Source organism: Dendrobates tinctorius, unplaced genomic scaffold (assembly GCF_039654945.1).
Source record: "Dendrobates tinctorius isolate UK_male_01 unplaced genomic scaffold, ASM3965494v1 ptg000360l, whole genome shotgun sequence".
Classification (NCBI taxonomy): Eukaryota; Metazoa; Chordata; class Amphibia; order Anura; family Dendrobatidae; genus Dendrobates; species Dendrobates tinctorius.
Window position 1 is genome coordinate 2,338,293 of NW_027362026.1, and position 20,398 is coordinate 2,358,690.

Genomic DNA, 20,398 nt, shown 5'->3' on the forward strand with positions numbered 1-20,398 from the left:
TTATCGCTGATCGTGCTGGAGCGGCCTGGGCCGTTTTTCGATCGCTGGTCTCCCGCTGCCCAGCGTGCATTGCTGCGTTTGGCAGCGAGAGACCAGCAATCAGCGACGCTGGTTGCTAATGTAAACGTCAGGTATCCAGGAGTCGCGCAGCTCCTAGATACCCAATGTTTACCTTGGAAACCAGCATGTACGCCGGTTTCCAAGGTAAACAGCGGGTATCCAGGAGTCGGGCGGCTCCTGGATACCCGACGTTTACATTAGAAACCAGTGTCGCTGGTCCTGATCGCTGGGGCTGTCTATGTGACAGCTCACCAGCAATCAGCCTAACGATGTCCCAGCGATCCCATCATGTCGGATCGTTGGTGGGATCGCTGGGACATCGTTTAGTGTGACGGGGCCTTTAGTTAAAGACAATAAAGTGCCCATACTCCTTAGATAGTCATCTCTAAAGGCCCATATCATACACATTAGGTAAATGTCAACCAATGCACAATGATTCCAAAACGATATAGGCCTATTTACTTAGTAACAATTTTTATGATCGTTACCAAGTGGGCATTACTTACAGGATTCTTTGGAGGCTCTGCATTATTACCCTGTGAGCCATGCCCCTTTGGTAAAGACTATAAAAGGTAGCACTAAATAATAAGGTCCATATATCTGGAACCATGTGGAGATTGGATTTTAAAAAAATAATACCCTAAAAAAGTTGAACATTCAGAGGAACTGTGGTAATAAAGAAGAGTAAAAGATGGCCATTTTTGATCTGATAGACAGACCCTATAAGAAATAAGCTCTTTTTTCCCCACTAAGCCTTTATATCAGTTACAGAAGGAAATATTCTAAGAAATTATTTTCCTATTGAACGGTTTCCTTCTTGTCCTCTGTAGCATTTGTTACCATAGTATTAATATTTGCACTTCTGAGCTGTCAAAGTATTTCATCTTCAGCCAAATGTTTAATTGTTCCATTATTTTAACCTGAAGGTTTTTTTTTTTTGGTTTTTTTAATTAAAATATCAGACAGAAACCTAAATGAATAAGAGTGTTAATCCGCACTCATTACAGTTAAAAACATCCTAATGAGATTAAGACCAGATGCTCTCTTAGCATATCCAATTGTTTGAAGTCTACAGGAAGAAAACAGCCAGCACAAAACATGGCTACTGAATGTGGGCATAGGGGGTAGGTGGGCAATGTGGGAGAAGCCTCATTTATCTTATTAAAGGGGCAGTCTAGTCTCAACATCCCACGTCAACATGCCTATTAGGACATATAGATATCAATAAGGGGTTAGTCCGCAGCTTGGGATACATATACGAGCCAAAATAGAGTGCCGCTAACAGACCCAGTCATCTCCATAAAACATGATCGGCCATACATGAATATTATTGTATAAAACAGGCAAAATTATTACTACATCTATATCAAGCCTAAGAAAAGCTAAGGATGCAAGAACCACCCAAGATGGAAAGAAAAAAAGTCAACCATACACCTTTGATCGCTCTACTGAAAATGGCCATTTTGACAACAGCAGCTTTTCCCTGACCCTCCATATATGTACACTCAGCCAAGTGTGCACATGTCCCTAGTGGGTTGAAAAGAATAATCCACCATCCACACCTCAAACTATGGCTTACCTCCCATGTAAACAAAAAGACTATAATCTAACATGCCAGTGCACAAAATATTGCCCACGTTTGGGCACCAATAGAATCTAATTTGTGTATGGATTTTTTCAGCTGGATTTTGAGTCATGGCAACTTGATGGATGAACGATCTGTAGAAAGATCGAACTTGTGCAAGTCTAGATAGGTCAGCAGCTAGGTTCTTTTCCGTCGTTATCGTGATAGAATCAAGCCATTGGGTTGCTGGTCCTGCTCTTCGCCTTGCACGGCTATACATTGAAGAAAGGGGTTGGCAGTCAGCCACTTCCCCCCTAACTCACTGCTCCGACCATGTGATGACACAGGGAACATTGTCCTATAAGGAGATCAGAATAGGAAAAGCAATGGCAGGGACTTGGCACTAGAGCTGGTATGGGGAAGCCTGGGCACTGGAGCTAATAGGACTATAAATTACCCTTTAATGATCATTTAGATACATTGTTTATTGGATGAAAGCTCCCTCGTGGTCATAAAAAAATTCTATGAATTCTAAGAAATAACCCCTACTGTAAATTAATATATTTTTGTATCCTCTACATGTATCTTTTTATACTTTCTTTTTATGGTTCAGTAGATGATACTTAATTAAATTATCACAGTATATTGAAATATTTTTCTGGTTGCACCCTAATCAAATTTACTACAAGAATGTGCTGTACAACGTGGAATATATGTTTTTTTTTAACAAATATACGATAATAGGTCATTAATTTAGGATTTTGCATTTTGCCATGTGGGATAAATAAAAAAAAGAAGAAAAAAAACAGCGGCACGAAGTAAAAAGTAGTTTGTCTACCTACAACAACGCCTGCTCCACAAGAAAACCTGGCTACTGGCGGCTAGACAAGTCAACATATCATAAAATATAATTAATAAGTGAGTAAAGAGATGACACTCATACATCAAGCGGAAGAAATAATGATGATATCATAAATCCAAACCCCTTCTCGGAAATCCAAACCTTCTCAGGAGGTATGTGGTCAATTAGTAACCGACAATAGATGTGAGCCTTTCTGTCCTTACCGTCATTGATCATAAAGGTGCTGTCATACAAAAATGAGCTATGATAACAATCACTACACGCAGCAGTGTAGACAGGAGGGGAAGAACATCCCATCACAGCGCCGCAATTCATCATTAAGTTATTAAGGCCACTTTTCTAGTATTAGTAAAACGTACCATATTCTTGGTGCACGGGTTTACACCACATGGTGCGCCATGTTCCCAATAAGATTGCATAAAAAAGGCGTGGTGTAAAAGATAAGTGACCCATAGTGAAGTCACTGAGGAGCCCATATTTGTTCATACTACCACTTCACTCTTTCAGCCTGACTCATCCATACACAGCAGCGGTCTTGTGCTCTCTAGGAGAGAGTCGCTGGCAGACTTCTCTAGTGGTTGCTCATCTTATCAATAATAAAGGGCCTTTAGGGCCCCGTCACACATAACGACTCGCCAGCGATCCCGACAACGATATCAACGTGTCAGGATCGCTGCTAAGTCGCTATGTGATCGCTGGTGAACTGTCAAACAGACAGCTTCACCAGCGATCAGCACAGCGACGCCAAGCGCGCAGCGTCGCTGTGTTCGTTAGTTACCAGCGCGCTGATGCAGGGAGCTGGTAACTAACATACACATCGGGTATCCAAGGGACATGCATCCCTTAGATACCCGATGTGTACGTTAGTTACCAGCTCCCTGCATCAGCGCGCTGGTAACTAACGTACACATCGGGTTTCTAAGGGACGCACGTCCCTTGGATACTCGATGTGTACGTTAGTTACCAGCTGATCGCTGGTCTCCCGCTTGTCACACGCAGCGATACGTGCTGGCCAGCAGAAGACCAGCGACCAAAGAAAAGTCCTGGGCTTTCCTACAGAGATCAGCGATACCGGCAGGGGGGCCGGTCGCTGATCGCTGTCACACACAGCGATCTTGCTGGGGAGATCGCTGTTGTGTCACTAAACTTGCGACTCAGCAGCAATCTCGCTAGCGAGATCGCTATGTGTGATGGGGCACTAAAAGGATTGGAAGTTTGAAAACGAGGGAAGCATTCATTCACAGATTGTTGGCCGAGCTCGTTGACATCTTTGCGTTCAGCTGAAGTTTGGTTTCCCTATACACATTAGCCTAAGAAATGAACCAGAATGCATATTGGTATAAGTACATTGAGTAGATGCACATTCACAGTGGCTATTTAACAGACAAAACTGGCCTGGGTCCTGCTCTGACCCAATCTTTATTGAGGTCTACTAACATAGCTAAGTGAACTACAAGGGTTAGAGTCCATCCTGATTGGGTACACCTTGATGTGGTAGGATGGCTGTTACGCTCTTTTGATCAAAATAGTGTCAACTAAGTACCCTATATCATTTACATATACTATTACTATCTATTAACTTACTGCAGGGTATTTGCTTTTTTTCTTTTACCCTCCGTTTTGGTTGATATGTTAACAGGTTGTGGGATGAAGTCAGGCAGGAGACAGAGCAAGGGTTAACTGGGTTTTAATCAACAGTGGGATAGTCCACGCAGGGAGGTAAAGGGTTAAACAGGGAATAAAACAGTTCAATGGTGAAACTGTATGTAGGGTTAAAGAACAGTGAAGACAGTAGGGACAGTTCTTGTAGGGTTAACTTATCCTATCCGCTGAACCGCCCCGCGGGTGTTGTGAAGCGGTGATGGCGCCAACAACGACTGACGCGACACTTGTCCATGCATGTCCTGGAAATAACGGTGGTCTGTCTTCTGGCGGCAGCGGTTGGTCTCCAGTACCTTCCACTGAGCCCCTAGCACATGTACCAGTGTGGCTGGAGGGATGGAATTCAATGCATGGTCTGAGCCCAACGTGGGCTGGCAAAAGTATACTGAGGAAGCAGAACACTGATAGCAGTTCCACTCTCGATCTCTCTCAAGCGGCACTTGCGTGGTACTCAGCAGGCGCACTGCACGTCTTTTCTCACAAGTTCTGCTGGCAGTAGCGGGGATGCTCCGGCGCTCAAGGGAAGGAGAACTCACCTCTGTCTGCTACACGCTGTCCCTTCCCGCCAAGTCTCTGTTCTCGCACGTGCTGTTGCCTCCGAGACTTAGTCACGCCTCCTGCTGATAAGTGCAAAGGTTGGTCCGGCTCTCTAAGCTTTCCCATGGACAACAGAGGAGACAGCCTTCGAACATTCCGGACCCGGCGCAAAACAGGTACCACTGGTCCGGTCCTTCTTCTTACAGTTAGATGACCACAGTGCAAATGTGCACCTACACATTGAACTTATATCCATGTGTTCCGGCTCATTTCTTTGGTTTTACTTTAGATTTTTTTGTACTCCGTACATAGAGAGGTATTGCTCCCCTTTTTGTCTATATAATGTGAATCCGCATAAAGTTTCCCGTTTTTTCCTCTTTTACACCGGATAACACCGTATTTGCTCTTTATTGTCTTCCCAGCCTAATTTTGTCCACATTTTGTCTATATAGCTTTCTTTGAATTAACAGGTTCAAAACAGTCAGGTCTTGGTCCTGCGCTGTCTATTTTGAGGTTCGCTTTACACCTTGTTGTGGTGGAATGGCTTTTACACCCTTGCAATCAAAATCGTGTCACTTAAGTGCCCTATGTTACTTATATGTACTATTACTATTTATCGCAGCACATTTGCTCATTTTGTTTTTATCCTAGGTTTTTAATGTGTACAGAGGCCTTAAAAGAGGAGGACCCGTCATTTCAAAAGTGGCCAGTTTTGTTCCCTTATTCTCCACCCCACCCCCCATTTCCACTGCTCCCCTGAACCTCCGTTTTTTCAGGGGAATTTTTTATCCATCATACAGCGTCAGATATAGGGCCCTTTACATTTAGTGCTAATATTTATGGCCCTTATCAAGGGTGTATGGATCACAGGGTAACAATGGAGAGCGACCTAAAGACCCCCCCCCCCCAGAGAATATTCAGGGGAGCAGCGGGAATAAAACAATCAAAAACTGGCACCCTCACAATCTGGTGAAAGTTGTGAAAGGTCCTCCTCAACAAGGCAGGTCCTATTAACTGTTGATATTCTCTCCCGTCTGCACCCATACATACATAGGACCACCACAATCTGATCTCCCAAGTTAAAGATACAGATATCTTCCCCCTACAGGGCTCCTTTGTTCCTGCTGCCCCTATGTGTGCCTATTGCCCTCTAAAGCCCCCGTTACACACTGTGATATCGCTAGCAATATCGCCGTAAAGTCACCGATTTTGTGACGTAGCAGCGATATTGCTAGCAATATCGCTACATGTGATACTTACCTCCGACCGGCTCCCCCGCTGTTATCGCTGATCGCGCGAGAACGTCCTGGATCATTTCTAGTCGGGCGCTTCCTGTGGCACCGACGAGCGACGCGTGGACGCGGGCGGGAGGACGTCAGGATCGCCACGTCTGACAGGTAAGTAGCGACCCCCGACCCCAGCGATGTCGCTGGTGAGATCTGCCTGTGTGGGAGCTCACTAGCGACCACTTAGCGATGCACCAGCAATCCATATCGTTGTCGGGATCGCTGGTGTATCGCTAAGTGTAACGGTACCCTAAGGGTGTGTGCACACGCTGCGGATTCTGCTGCGGTTCCGCAGCGGATTTGGACGCTGCGGGTCCGCAGCAGTTTTTGCTGCGGTGTACAGTACCATTATTCCCTATGGGAACAAAAAACCACTGTGCAGATGGTGCGGATTTTTCCACGCGGTTTTTCTGCGGTTTTGAAACCGCAGAACAAATTGACATGTCAATTCTTTCTGCGGATTCCGCTGCGGTTTGCCATCTCCTCCATTGTGGAGATGAAAAACCGCAGGGCAGAACCGCAGAGCAATCCGCAGATAAAACCGCAGGTCTTTTGACCTGCGGATTTACCTGCAGATTTTACAAAATCCGCACGGCCATATCCGCAGCGTGTGCACGTAGCCTAAGACGTCATGTCACATGACGGTCAGCCATTACATTGCTATGATCAGGACATCACTTTAGTCAGCAGCAATTAAACACTAGTGTCACATGGAGCAATTAAGGATGACACAATTGCCTGACCACATACAAAAATAAATAATCTTTATTTTTATATAGCGCTAACATATTCCGCAGGGCTTTAGAGTTTTGCACATATTTTCACCACTGTCCCTGATGGGGCTCACAATCTAAATTCCCTATCAGTATGTCTTTGGAGTGTGGGAGGAACACTGGGAGAACATACAAACTCCTTGCAGATGGTGTCCTTGGTGGGATTCGAACCCAGGACTCCAGCGCTGCAAGACTGCAGTGCTAACCACTGAGCCACCGTGCTGCCCATTACAGAGGAACAGGGGAACACTGTTTTTACCACACAGAACAGTGTAATACGCCAGGGATTGTCCTGATTCCTATGCTTTGTAACACTGCTATTCATTCTAGACGGTTCCTCAATCAGCATTCTACCAGCACAGTAGGTGCAGCACCTTTCATTACCTCACTTCCCAGCATGCATTATGCATTGGCTTGCCTGTCCTGAACAGACAATCCTCTCGGTTGTGTTGAAATGCAGCTTGACAAACGAGAGCCAGAACAGAGAGACAAAGAAGACCTCTCCCCTCTTCCTGCATCAACACCAGGCAGTGAACAGCAAGTTAGAAGGGACGCGCCTTGGGATTCTTCAGGGGTAATCATTTTTATATAAAGTGAATTGCATATCGTCAATCACATTATCTATCACATGAGATAAAGATCTCCAAAACTACAGGAACTATTTAGAGTGTCTTCAAAAATCCATTTTAAATCTTCATAATCAGTACCCAAAATAATTCTATTCTGCCTTAGCCAAAAAGCTAAGTAATTTAGGTACTGTAGAGGGGCTTGTGGACACCCAACATGCATGCCCCATTAGCCGTGTCCAGGTCATAAGAATTAGCAGCCAGAACAATGTGGGTCATGGATTCTGTTTGGTGGATTACAGAATCATACTTAATGCTCAACCTAGAGAATAAGACTCCCCCATAGCCAAACACATAAAGGAAACCTGACACCAGGTTTTCCCAATATAAAAAGTACTGCCACCACCTATTTTACAGTATTCAAGGAAGATGTATAAGAGTCTCCAACCCCCTCTGCATAGCCCCAAAAATATAAGCTACGACATGGTCCGGTCTGATGGGCATCTCTGGTCTTCTCTTGATCAGACACTTCCTCTCTTCTCACAATTGCCATCCTCCTTCATATCTAACGTCATCCACACAGTGTCCTCCAATCATGCTCCTGTGCAGGTGCAATTCTCTTTGTCCTCAGCAGGGCAGAGAAAAGCACATGTAATGTGCATGCGCCAGGAGAGGCCAAAGAGCACGGATGACCGGAAGTAAAGTCGGCCCATGAACTAGAGCACTTTGCTCTCCTCTCAGCAGGCCACAGTGAAGTACACCTGCACAGGAGCCCGGTTGGGGACATTGAGCGGATGGCGTTGGACGAGTCATCCACATGAAGCAGGAAAGGAAGGCGTTTGCGACCGACCAGAGGCGGCGCCGAATCAAAACCAGGGACGCAGATCGAGATGGATCATAATGGAGCATTATAAAATATACCGTAATTTTGAGCCTATCACGGAGAGGGAGTTGGAGACTCATAGATCTTCTGTAAAACATGCGGTAAAGGTGGTATCAGAACTTTACATTGGTAAAATTACGATCATCCTAATCTGACATATATGCCTCTATAGAAATTCTCTCTAAAAGAACTGCATGGAGGCAATGGGATTACACCGGCAGCTTCACAGGATCACTCTGCACTTGGCATCTGTAGAATGCTATAGGAATTAAATACCCAGGATTATAATCTGAGCTTTCTAATGGGATTGAACCTCACAGCTGGAAAAGGTTACGTCATTGTCATTATATGGATGAAACGTCACGTCTGTAAGTGACCGCTGCGGGCGCACACACAGCGCAGTACTGTCTGATCGCACACGCCCCACACAGCATATTTCTAGAGCATTTCACCATATGTCTACTATTCAGAAATGCAAACATTCACTGGGAACAATCCTCAGCAGGATTACACTGTACTCTACTGGAAACTGACATATGATTCCACTTTGGGGCGAAAAAAAAGGGGGAATATCCAGCTGAGCTGCCTGAATTGGATCCTATTGTAGGCACATACTTTATTAACCCTTCAGAGGTCTCTGCTGCACATGGAGCCAGCACAACAACCCATACGACTGCCAGAAATCTCACCGGCCACTGTGAGCAATATACCTTACATGCTTTTCTGTATGATAAACCCAGCTTGCAGCCTGGAAGTAGGGCTGCTTGTCAATCATTTCTTGAATGAATGCAGCAATCATCTGGTGTCCTAATGCAGGAACACAACTACATATACTAAATATAACAGAATGGCATCAGAAAGACCAAGTATAGAATAACAGAAAGCACTAGAAGTGCGGAACTCAATCATATGTCAGATTTATGAATGGCTCACACTACATTCTGACAATCAGAAAGAGGCATGGCTAGATTGGCACATGAGCAGGCACAAGCTGATATTAACACTTCACACCCTGGAGGTGTGAACAGGATTCTGATGCAGCCACGTAACATTTTGATGAACTTTACACAATAATGTCACGCGACGCTCAATATAGAATACACTATATTTAGTAAAATTATAAGAAAATCCATAACGAGACTCAAAACTAGAGAACTGGAACACATCCAGAGACCCTTTAGCCCCATAGAAAGCAAATAGTGCAAGGACTTCAATTTCAGATAAGTGTACGGACTTCTCTGCAGGCCAGAAGACAGCAACCGAAAATATTTGGCGCCACTAGAAAATGTCAGCTACCTGGATCCTGGAGGTTGTCCAGCTTTAAATATCCATTAATATGGCAATGATAGTGAATGAAGATCACAGCTGAACTGCTAAAGCTCTGCTGGGAGGACAAGTCCCAAGTATTGATCTGCAGAACGGTCTACATAGCAGGAGACACCATAGAAATACAAGTCTTCCATCATCAGGTTTCCATTCTTAATACTCAAGAGACAAATGGATGTGACACTTAGGGAAACGCTGCAACTGGCACCAAGCAAGAATCGCTGCAGGGTGTGCGGCCCTATACGTAGACCAAGAAGTGGACAAAATCCGCATGATCTCTTCTGGAGAGAGAACAGTAGGACTTTTTGTGAAAGTAATAGTACTGCTATAATACAGCACTAGCGCCAACAGTCATTACTACACATAAGAGACTAGCAACACCTCCATAGGAGCCTAGGATACACTACTGAGCGCACTGCTAGATACAATACAGTCCTGGCTGTACCACACTAGTAGCACTGGTCACACTTGACACGACAGCTCTCTAACAATGCAATACAGGAATATAACAGATCAGCTGCTACATGTGTTAGCATATAGTGGCCATTTAGTAATAATGCACATAACCAAACTACTGAGTGAACTGTAACACAAGACTACACATAATAACACACCGCTGTCACTAATAGTAGCCACTAGAACACTATCAGTAATAGTACAGTACTATGTAACTAGTTCACTACTAGTACAAGTAATAACAGGCCGGCAGCTAGAACACAGTAGTAGCGTAGCCAAGAAAATAGCACGCAAGTAACTAAGTTATTAGTTGTATCTATCCGGCTTCTGTACTAGCAAGAACACAACCGGAAATATAATTCTCTACTAGTTATAGTGGTTAGTTATAATACATTACTAGTGATAATACCAGTAGTTCACTACTACTAACCGCACAGCTATGTAGTGGACCAATAGCGTAACAAATGCAATACAGCAGTGATTTTATTCCACTACTAGTTACAGATAGTAACGATAACACTGCTAGCAATAAACCACTGGAGTATAGATGGACTAGTAATTCTAAGAGAGATGCTTCTGACACTACTAGTTATAACACAACAGAGTAGGCTAGCAATCACTCCGGCTCTGCTACACATCCCAGTTAGAACTCGTTACTGGCGGCTCTAAAACACCAGTTACTCATACCACAACAGTGGGAAGACGGACACCACTGCTGAGTTATCAGTCACTACAACCTACAGCACAGGTAGCAGCTGGAAGGGAATAACTAGTTATATTGCATTACTCACTTTCAGAAAAAGAGAGAGTAGCTATAAAAAAAACCTGATCTATATACTGGCTGTAATACACTGACAGCTATAACAGCGCTGCGCAGTACACAAGACACTACTAGTACCAGCAATGCTCTCCTGTTATACTAGCAGCAATGCTATGTTTCCAGCTATAACAAAACTAGTACACATGGAGCAGCAGTCCCCCCTCCAGTCTGTTACCCAATAATAATACTCTCCTACCTATATCATAACACACTAGTAATACTGTCCTATATCATAACACACTGGTGATGATATATTATACAGTAGTAATAATACTGCATGTTATAACACACCGCTGACTATATATAACACACCAGCTCTCCAGCCCATAGTATAGTAGGTGATTATATATAATTATACACTAGTAATAACACTCTCCTATGTTATAGCACACTGGTGATATATTATACACTAGTAATACTCTCCTATGTTATAACACACTGATGATGATATATTATACACTAGTAATACTCTCCTATGTTATAGCACACTGGTGATATATTATACACTAGTAATACTCTCCTATGTTATAACACACTGATGATGATATATTATACACTAGTAATAATACTCTACTATGTTATAACACCCCGGTGACTATATATAACACACCAGCTCTCCAGCCCATAGTATAGTAGGTGATTATATATAATTATACACTAGTAATAATACTCTATGTTATAACACACTGATGATGATATATTATACACTAGTAATAATACTCTCCTATGTTATAACACACTGGTGATATATTATACACTAGTAATACTCTCCTATGTTATAACACACTGATGATGATATATTATACACTAGTAATAATACTCTCCTATGTTATAACATACCGCTGACTATATATAACACACCAGCTCTCCAGCCCATAGTATAGTAGGTGATTATATATAATTATACACTAGTAATAATACTCTCCCATGTTATAACACACTGGTGATGATATATTATACAGTAGTAATAATACTGCATGTTATAACATACCGCTGACTATATATAACACACCAGCTCTCCAGCCCATAGTATAGTAGGTGATTATATATAATTATACACTAGTAATAACACTCTCCTATGTTATAGCACACTGGTGATATATTATACACTAGTAATACTCTCCTATGTTATAACACACTGATGATGATATATTATACACTAGTAATAATACTCTCCTATGTTATAGCACACTGGTGATATATTATACACTAGTAATACTCTCCTATGTTATAGCACACTGGTGATATTTTATACACTAGTAATACTCTCCTATGTTATAACACACTGATGATGATATATTATACACTAGTAATAATACTCTACTATGTCATAACACCCCGGTGACTATATATAACACACCAGCTCTCCAGCCCATAGTATAGCAGGTGATTATATATAATTATACACTAGTAATAATACTCTATGTTATAACACACTGATGATGATATATTATACACTAGTAATAATACTCTCCTATGTTATAACACACTGGTGATATATTATACACTAGTAATAATACTCTCCTATGTTATAACACACCGCTGACTAGAATATAACACCCTAGCTCTCCAGCCCATAGTATAGTAGGTGATTATATATGATTATACACTAGTAATACTCTCCTATGTTATAACACACTGATGATGATATATTATACACTAGTAATACTCTCCTATGTTATAACACACTGATGATGATATATTATACACTAGTAATACTCTCCTATGTTATAACACACTGATGATGATATATTATACACTAGTAATAATACTCTCCTATGTTATAACACACTGATGATGATATATTATACACTAGTAATACTCTCCTATGTTATAACACACTGATGATGATATATTATACACTAGTAATAATACTCTACTATGTTATAACACCCCGGTGACTATATATAACACACCAGCTCTCCAGCCCATAGTATAGTAGGTGATTATATATAATTATACACTAGTAATAATACTCTATGTTATAACACACTGATGATGATATATTATACACTAGTAATAATACTCTCCTATGTTATAACACACCGCTGACTAGAATATAACACCCTAGCTCTCCAGCCCATAGTATAGTAGGTGATTATATATGATTATACACTAGTAATACTCTCCTATGTTATAACACACTGATGATGATATATTATACACTAGTAATAATACTCTCCTATGTTATAACACACTGATGATGATATATTATACACTAGTAATAATACTCTCCTATGTTATAACACACCAGTGACTAGAATATAACACCCTAGCTCTCCAGCCCATAGTATAGTAGGTGATTATATATGATTATACACTAGTAATACTCTCCTATGTTATAACACACTGATGATGATATATTATACACTAGTAATAATACTCTCCTATGTTATAACACACTGATGATGATATATTATACACTAGTAATAATACTCTCCTATGTTATAACACACCAGTGACTAGAATATAACACCCTAGCTCTCCAGCCCATAGTATAGTAGGTGATTATATATGATTATACACTAGTAATACTCTCCTATGTTATAACACACTGATGATGATATATTATACACTAGTAATAATACTCTCCTATGTTATAACACACTGATGATATATTATACACTAGTAATAATACTCTCCTATGTTATAACACACCAGTGACTAGAATATAACACCCTAGCTCTCCAGCCCATAGTATAGTAGGTGATTATATATGATTATACACTAGTAATACTCTCCTATGTTATAACACACTGATGATGATATATTATACACTAGTAATAATACTCTCCTATGTTATAACACACTGATGATGATATATTATACACTAGTAATAATACTCTCCTATGTTATAACACACCAGTGACTAGAATATAACACCCTAGCTCTCCAGCCCATAGTATAGTAGGTGATTATATATGATTATACACTAGTAATACTCTCCTATGTTATAACACACTGATGATGATATATTATACACTAGTAATAATACTCTCCTATGTTATAACACACCAGTGACTAGAATATAACACACTAGCTCTCCAGCCCATAGTATAGTAGGTGATTATATATGATTATACACTAGTAATACTCTCCTATGTTATAACACACTGATGATGAATTATACACTAGTAATACTCTCCTATGTTATAACACACTGATGATGATATATTATACACTAGTAATAATACTCTCCTATGTTATAACACACTGATGATATATTATACACTAGTAATAATACTCTCCTATGTTATAACACACCAGTGACTAGAATATAACACACTAGCTCTCCAGCCCATAGTATAGTAGGTGATTATATATGATTATACACTAGTAATACTCTCCTATGTTATAACACACTGATGATGAATTATACACTAGTAATACTCTCCTATGTTATAACACACCAGTGACTAGAATATAACACCCTAGCTCTCCAGCCCATAGTATAGTAGGTGATTATATATGATTATACACTAGTAATACTCTCCTATGTTATAACACACTGATGATGATATATTATACACTAGTAATAATACTCTCCTATGTTATAACACACCGCTGACTAGAATATAACACCCTAGCTCTCCAGCCCATAGTATAGTAGGTGATTATATATGATTATACACTAGTAATACTCTCCTATGTTATAACACACTGATGATGATATATTATACACTAGTAATAATACTCTCCTATGTTATAACACACTGATGATGATATATTATACACTAGTAATAATACTCTCCTATGTTATAACACACCAGTGACTAGAATATAACACCCTAGCTCTCCAGCCCATAGTATAGTAGGTGATTATATATGATTATACACTAGTAATACTCTCCTATGTTATAACACACTGATGATGATATATTATACACTAGTAATAATACTCTCCTATGTTATAACACACTGATGATATATTATACACTAGTAATAATACTCTCCTATGTTATAACACACCAGTGACTAGAATATAACACCCTAGCTCTCCAGCCCATAGTATAGTAGGTGATTATATATGATTATACACTAGTAATACTCTCCTATGTTATAACACACTGATGATGATATATTATACACTAGTAATAATACTCTCCTATGTTATAACACACTGATGATGATATATTATACACTAGTAATAATACTCTCCTATGTTATAACACACCAGTGACTAGAATATAACACCCTAGCTCTCCAGCCCATAGTATAGTAGGTGATTATATATGATTATACACTAGTAATACTCTCCTATGTTATAACACACTGATGATGATATATTATACACTAGTAATAATACTCTCCTATGTTATAACACACCAGTGACTAGAATATAACACACTAGCTCTCCAGCCCATAGTATAGTAGGTGATTATATATGATTATACACTAGTAATACTCTCCTATGTTATAACACACTGATGATGAATTATACACTAGTAATACTCTCCTATGTTATAACACACTGATGATGATATATTATACACTAGTAATAATACTCTCCTATGTTATAACACACTGATGATATATTATACACTAGTAATAATACTCTCCTATGTTATAACACACCAGTGACTAGAATATAACACACTAGCTCTCCAGCCCATAGTATAGTAGGTGATTATATATGATTATACACTAGTAATACTCTCCTATGTTATAACACACTGATGATGAATTATACACTAGTAATACTCTCCTATGTTATAACACACTGATGATGATATATTATACACTAGTAATAATACTCTCCTATGTTATAACACACTGATGATATATTATACACTAGTAATAATACTCTCCTATGTTATAACACACCGCTGACTAGAATATACCACCCTAGCTCTCCAGCCCATAGTATAGTAGGTGATTATATATGATTATACACTAGTAATACTCTCCTATGTTATAACACACTGATGATGATATATTATACACTAGTAATAATACTCTCCTATGTTATAACACACTGATGATATATTATACACTAGTAATAATACTCTCCTATGTTATAACACACTGATGATATATTATACACTAGTAATAATACTCTATGTTATAACACACCAGTGACTAGAATATAACACACTAGCTCTCCAGCCCATAGTATAGTAGGTGATTATATATGATTATACACTAGTAATACTCTCCTATGTTATAACACACTGATGATATATTATACACTAGTAATAATACTCTCCTATGTTATAACACCCCAGTGACTAGAATATAACACACTAGCTCTCCAGCCCATAGTATAGTAGGTGATTATATATGATTATACACTAGTAATAATACTCTCCTATGTTATAACACCCCAGTGACTAGAATATAACACACTAGCCCATAGTATAGTAGGTGACTAGCCCCCCACTCTCCTGACACTGGTCACAGCCCCCTAGCAGGCATGGCTTCTCCCGGTCACACTAGTTTCTCCTACTTTCTCATGACCTGGCGCACTACAACACCCAGCAGGGGCTGCGCCGGCCGGCACGGGCAGGCGGCATCACCAGGGGCGGCAGGTACGGAGCAGTTACCTCTGGGTAGCAGTCTTTGGCGAACACATGAAGCAGAGCCGTCTTTCCACACTGCGTGTCCCCGACCACCACTATCTTACACCGAGACATCTGCTTGTCCATGGTCTCCTCTGTGTCGTCTGCCCTCATGGAGAGCCCCCCAGCCCAGTGGAACAGAGCCCCCCGGTACAGTCCACACATGCACTGCGATCCTCAGCCTCCCAACATCGCTCCTGCACTGCACAGTCCGGCCGCCGGCGCCTCCGACCGAACTGCCTGTCCTAGGGAGACGCCCCCTAGTTGGGACGCGCCAATGAAAAGCCGATTCTAGGAGCCGAAATTACCATAATGGGCGTGGTTTAGCTGGTTGGCGAGACTGTGAATTGACTAGGCTGGGATTGTAGGTGCCGGGGCCAGACAGCGCGCGCCGCTCACCTGGCATGGGGCGCACAGGGTTAAGCGGCACTGACTGATCCCAGTGCTCCTAAATACCTGGCCCAAATATGTTCTTGGCATCACAACGGGCATCTAAAGTGTCAAATTGGCAACTTAGACAGATTTGAATTGGGTTTTTTTGTCAGTGGTTCTCCTTCTAGCTGTCCCTTACTGGCTCTTAATACACATTATTATATGATCTGCCTTTGGCATTTTGCCTTATGTATCTCATTATGCACATTGCTTATTTGCGGTGACCTTCTTTGGTAATTTGTTGTCATCACCCCACGCCTCAGTATTTTAAAAATATTTTATAAACTAATTTTTCTTGTATCACTCATTGGTTCTTTGTACAGTTTTTCTATATGCTCCCAATCCATCCCTTTGCTCTGAACCCCTTTGGTGTGAAACAGGAACACTATGGACTTTACCTTCTAGTCAGACCTGGGCTGATCGCCTCATTTAGGATTATTGGGGGGTTTATTTGTTCTTGTGTGAATGTTTGTGTATAATGTATCTCTATAAGTGTTTGTCATTTTCGTGTATACAGGGTGGGCCATTTATATGGATACACCTGGGGGGGCCATTTATAAAGTTGCATCCCAAATGGCCGACTTCAAAATGGCCGCCATGGTCACCATCCACCTTGACAAGTTTCCCCCTCCCATATACTAATATGCCACAAACAGGAAGTTGATATCACCAACCATTCCCATTGTATTTAGGAGTATCCATATAAATGGCCCTCCCTGTGTGTGGTGTGTATATATATATATATATATATATATATAATTTTGAGGGGGTTAATGTTAGAAATTACTACTATCCCTCTTACTTGATGTCTTTATTGGGTTGTTATTTTGGATATGTGACCCGTGGGACGGCAGTTGTTCACTAGGGTCACGGATGATTCATGTAAGGTAAATTCACTTATTCCCATTTACCAAGTTTGGGATGGAAACCTGCAATTTTTGGCACATGGGAAAGATTAGAGCTGTATCGGTGTGGCCATGATAATGTCATTATCTGTTATTATCTGGGATTCTAGTCCTAATCTGAGCTGAATCCAGTTATTGTGGCCCCGTCTAGTCGCTCTGCAGACTGGTTACACTGGTTCTGTGCTTTAATCCCATCACAGAGCATGAGGTAAGGCAAACGTCAGATCTCAGAGCTGCAAATATCATAATCAGATTAAAAGTTAATGTTTCCATATGCGATGGTAGGGCATATGGAAGTAATAAAGAGGGGGTCCCGAAAGGAGAAAATCCCTTTAACCTGCCCATAGATGTTAATATTCAGTCAACCATGAACAGCCAACAATTACAGCATCATCATACCAGATGGTTATTAATAAATACACGCGCTCGGCTCATAGGAAAGAACACTGCCATGAAAAAAGACACATCTCTCAGGTATTTGCTAGTTGCTGTATCTGCATCTAATATCAATAACATTATATTGCTATATCCCACCAACAACATTTATCACAGAATAGATGATACATGTACAGTACAAACCAGAACAATAAATACACTATTATCATTTATTGTTATTATATATTTATATAGCACCATTGGTTCCATGGTGCTGTACATGAGAATGGGTTACATACAAATTACAGATATCACTTACAGTAAACTAACAATCACAGACTGATATAGAGGAGAGAGGGCCCTGCCCTTTTGGGCTTACATTCTACAGGATGGTGGGGAAGGAGACAGTAGGTTGGGGGGTTGCAGCAGCTCCAGTGATGGTGAGGGGGCAGCAAGGATCATTGCAGGCTGTAAGCTTTCCTGAAGAGATGGGTTTTCAGGTTCCGTCTGAAGGATCCAAGTGTGGTTGATAGTTGGACGTGTTGGGGCAATGAATTCCAGAGGATGGGGGCTATTCAGGAGATGTCTTGGAGAAGCGAATAAATGTGGAGGAGAGAAGGAGGTCTTGGGAGGACCAGAGATTATGTGAGGGAAGATATCGTTAGATTAGTTCAGAGATATATGGGGGAGACAGGTTATAGATGGCCTTGTAGGACAGTATTAGTATTAGTAATTTGAACTGGATACGCTGAAGAAATGGGAGCCAGTGAAGAGATTTGCAGAGGGGAGAAGCGGAGGAGTAGCAAGGAGAGAGATGAATTAGTCAGGCAGCAGAGTTAAGGATGGACTGGAGAGGTGCGAGGGTGTTAGCAGGGAGGCCACAGAAAAAGATGTTGCAGTAGTCGAGGCTGGAAATGATGAGGGCATGCACAAGCATTTAAGTAGATTGAGGGTTGAGGAAAGGATGGATTCTGGAAATATTTTTGAGCTGGAGGCGACAGGAGGTGGAGAGAGCTTGGATGTGCGGTTTGAAGGACAGCAGAGTCAAGGGTTACTCCGAGGCAGTGGACCTCTGGTACGGGGGAAAGCGTTATGTCGTCAATTGTTATAGATAGGTCGGGTAAGGAAGATCTGAGAGATGGGGAAAAGATGATCAGTTCAGATTTGTCCACATTGAGTTTGAGGAAGCAGGGGGAGAAGGAGGGTATGGCAGATAGACACTCCGGGATTCTGGAGAGCAGAGAGGTGACGTCTGGGCTAGAGAGGTAGATCTGAGTATCATCGGCATAAAGGTGGTACTGGAATCCATGGGGCTTGATGAGTTGCCCTAGGCCAAGTGTATAGATTGAGAAGAGTAGGGGGGTCCTAGAACAGAGACTTGGGGGACTCCAACAGAGAGAGGGTGGGATGAGGAGGTAGTGTGGGAGTGGGAGACGCTGAATGTGTGGTTGGAAAGGTATAAGGAGATCCAGAATAGGGTGAGGTCTTTGATGCCAAAGGAGGAGAGGATCTGTAGTAGGAGGCAGTGGTCAGCTGTGTCGAAAGCAGAGGACAGGTCTAGAAGGAGGAGTATAGAGTATTGTCTGTTAGCTTTGGCTGTAAGTAGGTTGTTAGTAATTTTGATGAGGGCTGCCTCAGTGGAATGATGGGGATGGAAACCAGATTGTAGAATGTCAAAGAGAAAGTTAGATGAGAGGTGGGAGGAAAGTGCGTGGACGTGCTGTTCCAGGAGTTTGGAAGCGAATGGGAGCAGCAATATTGGGCGATAGCTGGACATGGCTGTTGGGTCAAGGGTTGGCTTTTTAAGGATAGGTGTGATTGTGGCATGTTGGAAAGCAGAAGGGAAGGTACCAGATGTTAGTGATAGGTTGAAGAGGTGAGTTAGGGATGGGATAAGAGTGGTGGTGATGTTGGGGAGGAGGTGGGATGGGATAGGGTCAAGTGCACAAGTGGTGAGGTGTGATTTGGAGAGTAGGTGAGCAGGCTCCCCTTCAGTGATGTTAGATAGGGAGGTTATGGGGTTTAGGCACTGGTCTGGTATACAAAGGGGTTGTGGTGGTGGAGCAATAAAGACTTGCCGAGTTTGGTCTATCTTGTTTTTGAAGTGTGTGGCAAAGTCGGAGAGGGCAGAGGTGGGCGGAGGAGAGATGTTAAAAGTATTGAACAACTGTTTGGGGTTGTGGGATAAGGAAGGTACAAGGGATGTAAAGTAGGCGTGTTTAGCAGAGGTGAGGGCAGATTTGAACGCAAGTGTTGCTTGTGTGAGCGCAGTGAAGTCATCTTGCGAATGCGTTTTCTTCCAGCGCAATTCTGCAATTCTGGATGCTTGTCGA

The 20,398-nt window shown here is 41.5% G+C and overlaps 1 protein-coding gene across 1 annotated transcript in view; it reads right to left on the reverse strand.

Moving 5' to 3' along the window:
• The window catches only part of RND2 (Rho family GTPase 2), a 116,092-nt gene extending 99,478 nt beyond the window's left edge, over positions 1–16,614 (reverse strand). The window contains exon 1 of the mRNA XM_073562596.1: positions 16,339–16,614. Within this exon, the coding sequence (XP_073418697.1) occupies positions 16,339–16,518 (180 nt within the window). The 5' untranslated portion in view covers positions 16,519–16,614. The remainder of the gene's footprint in view (positions 1–16,338) is intronic.
• Between the last annotated feature and the right edge of the window lie 3,784 nt (positions 16,615–20,398).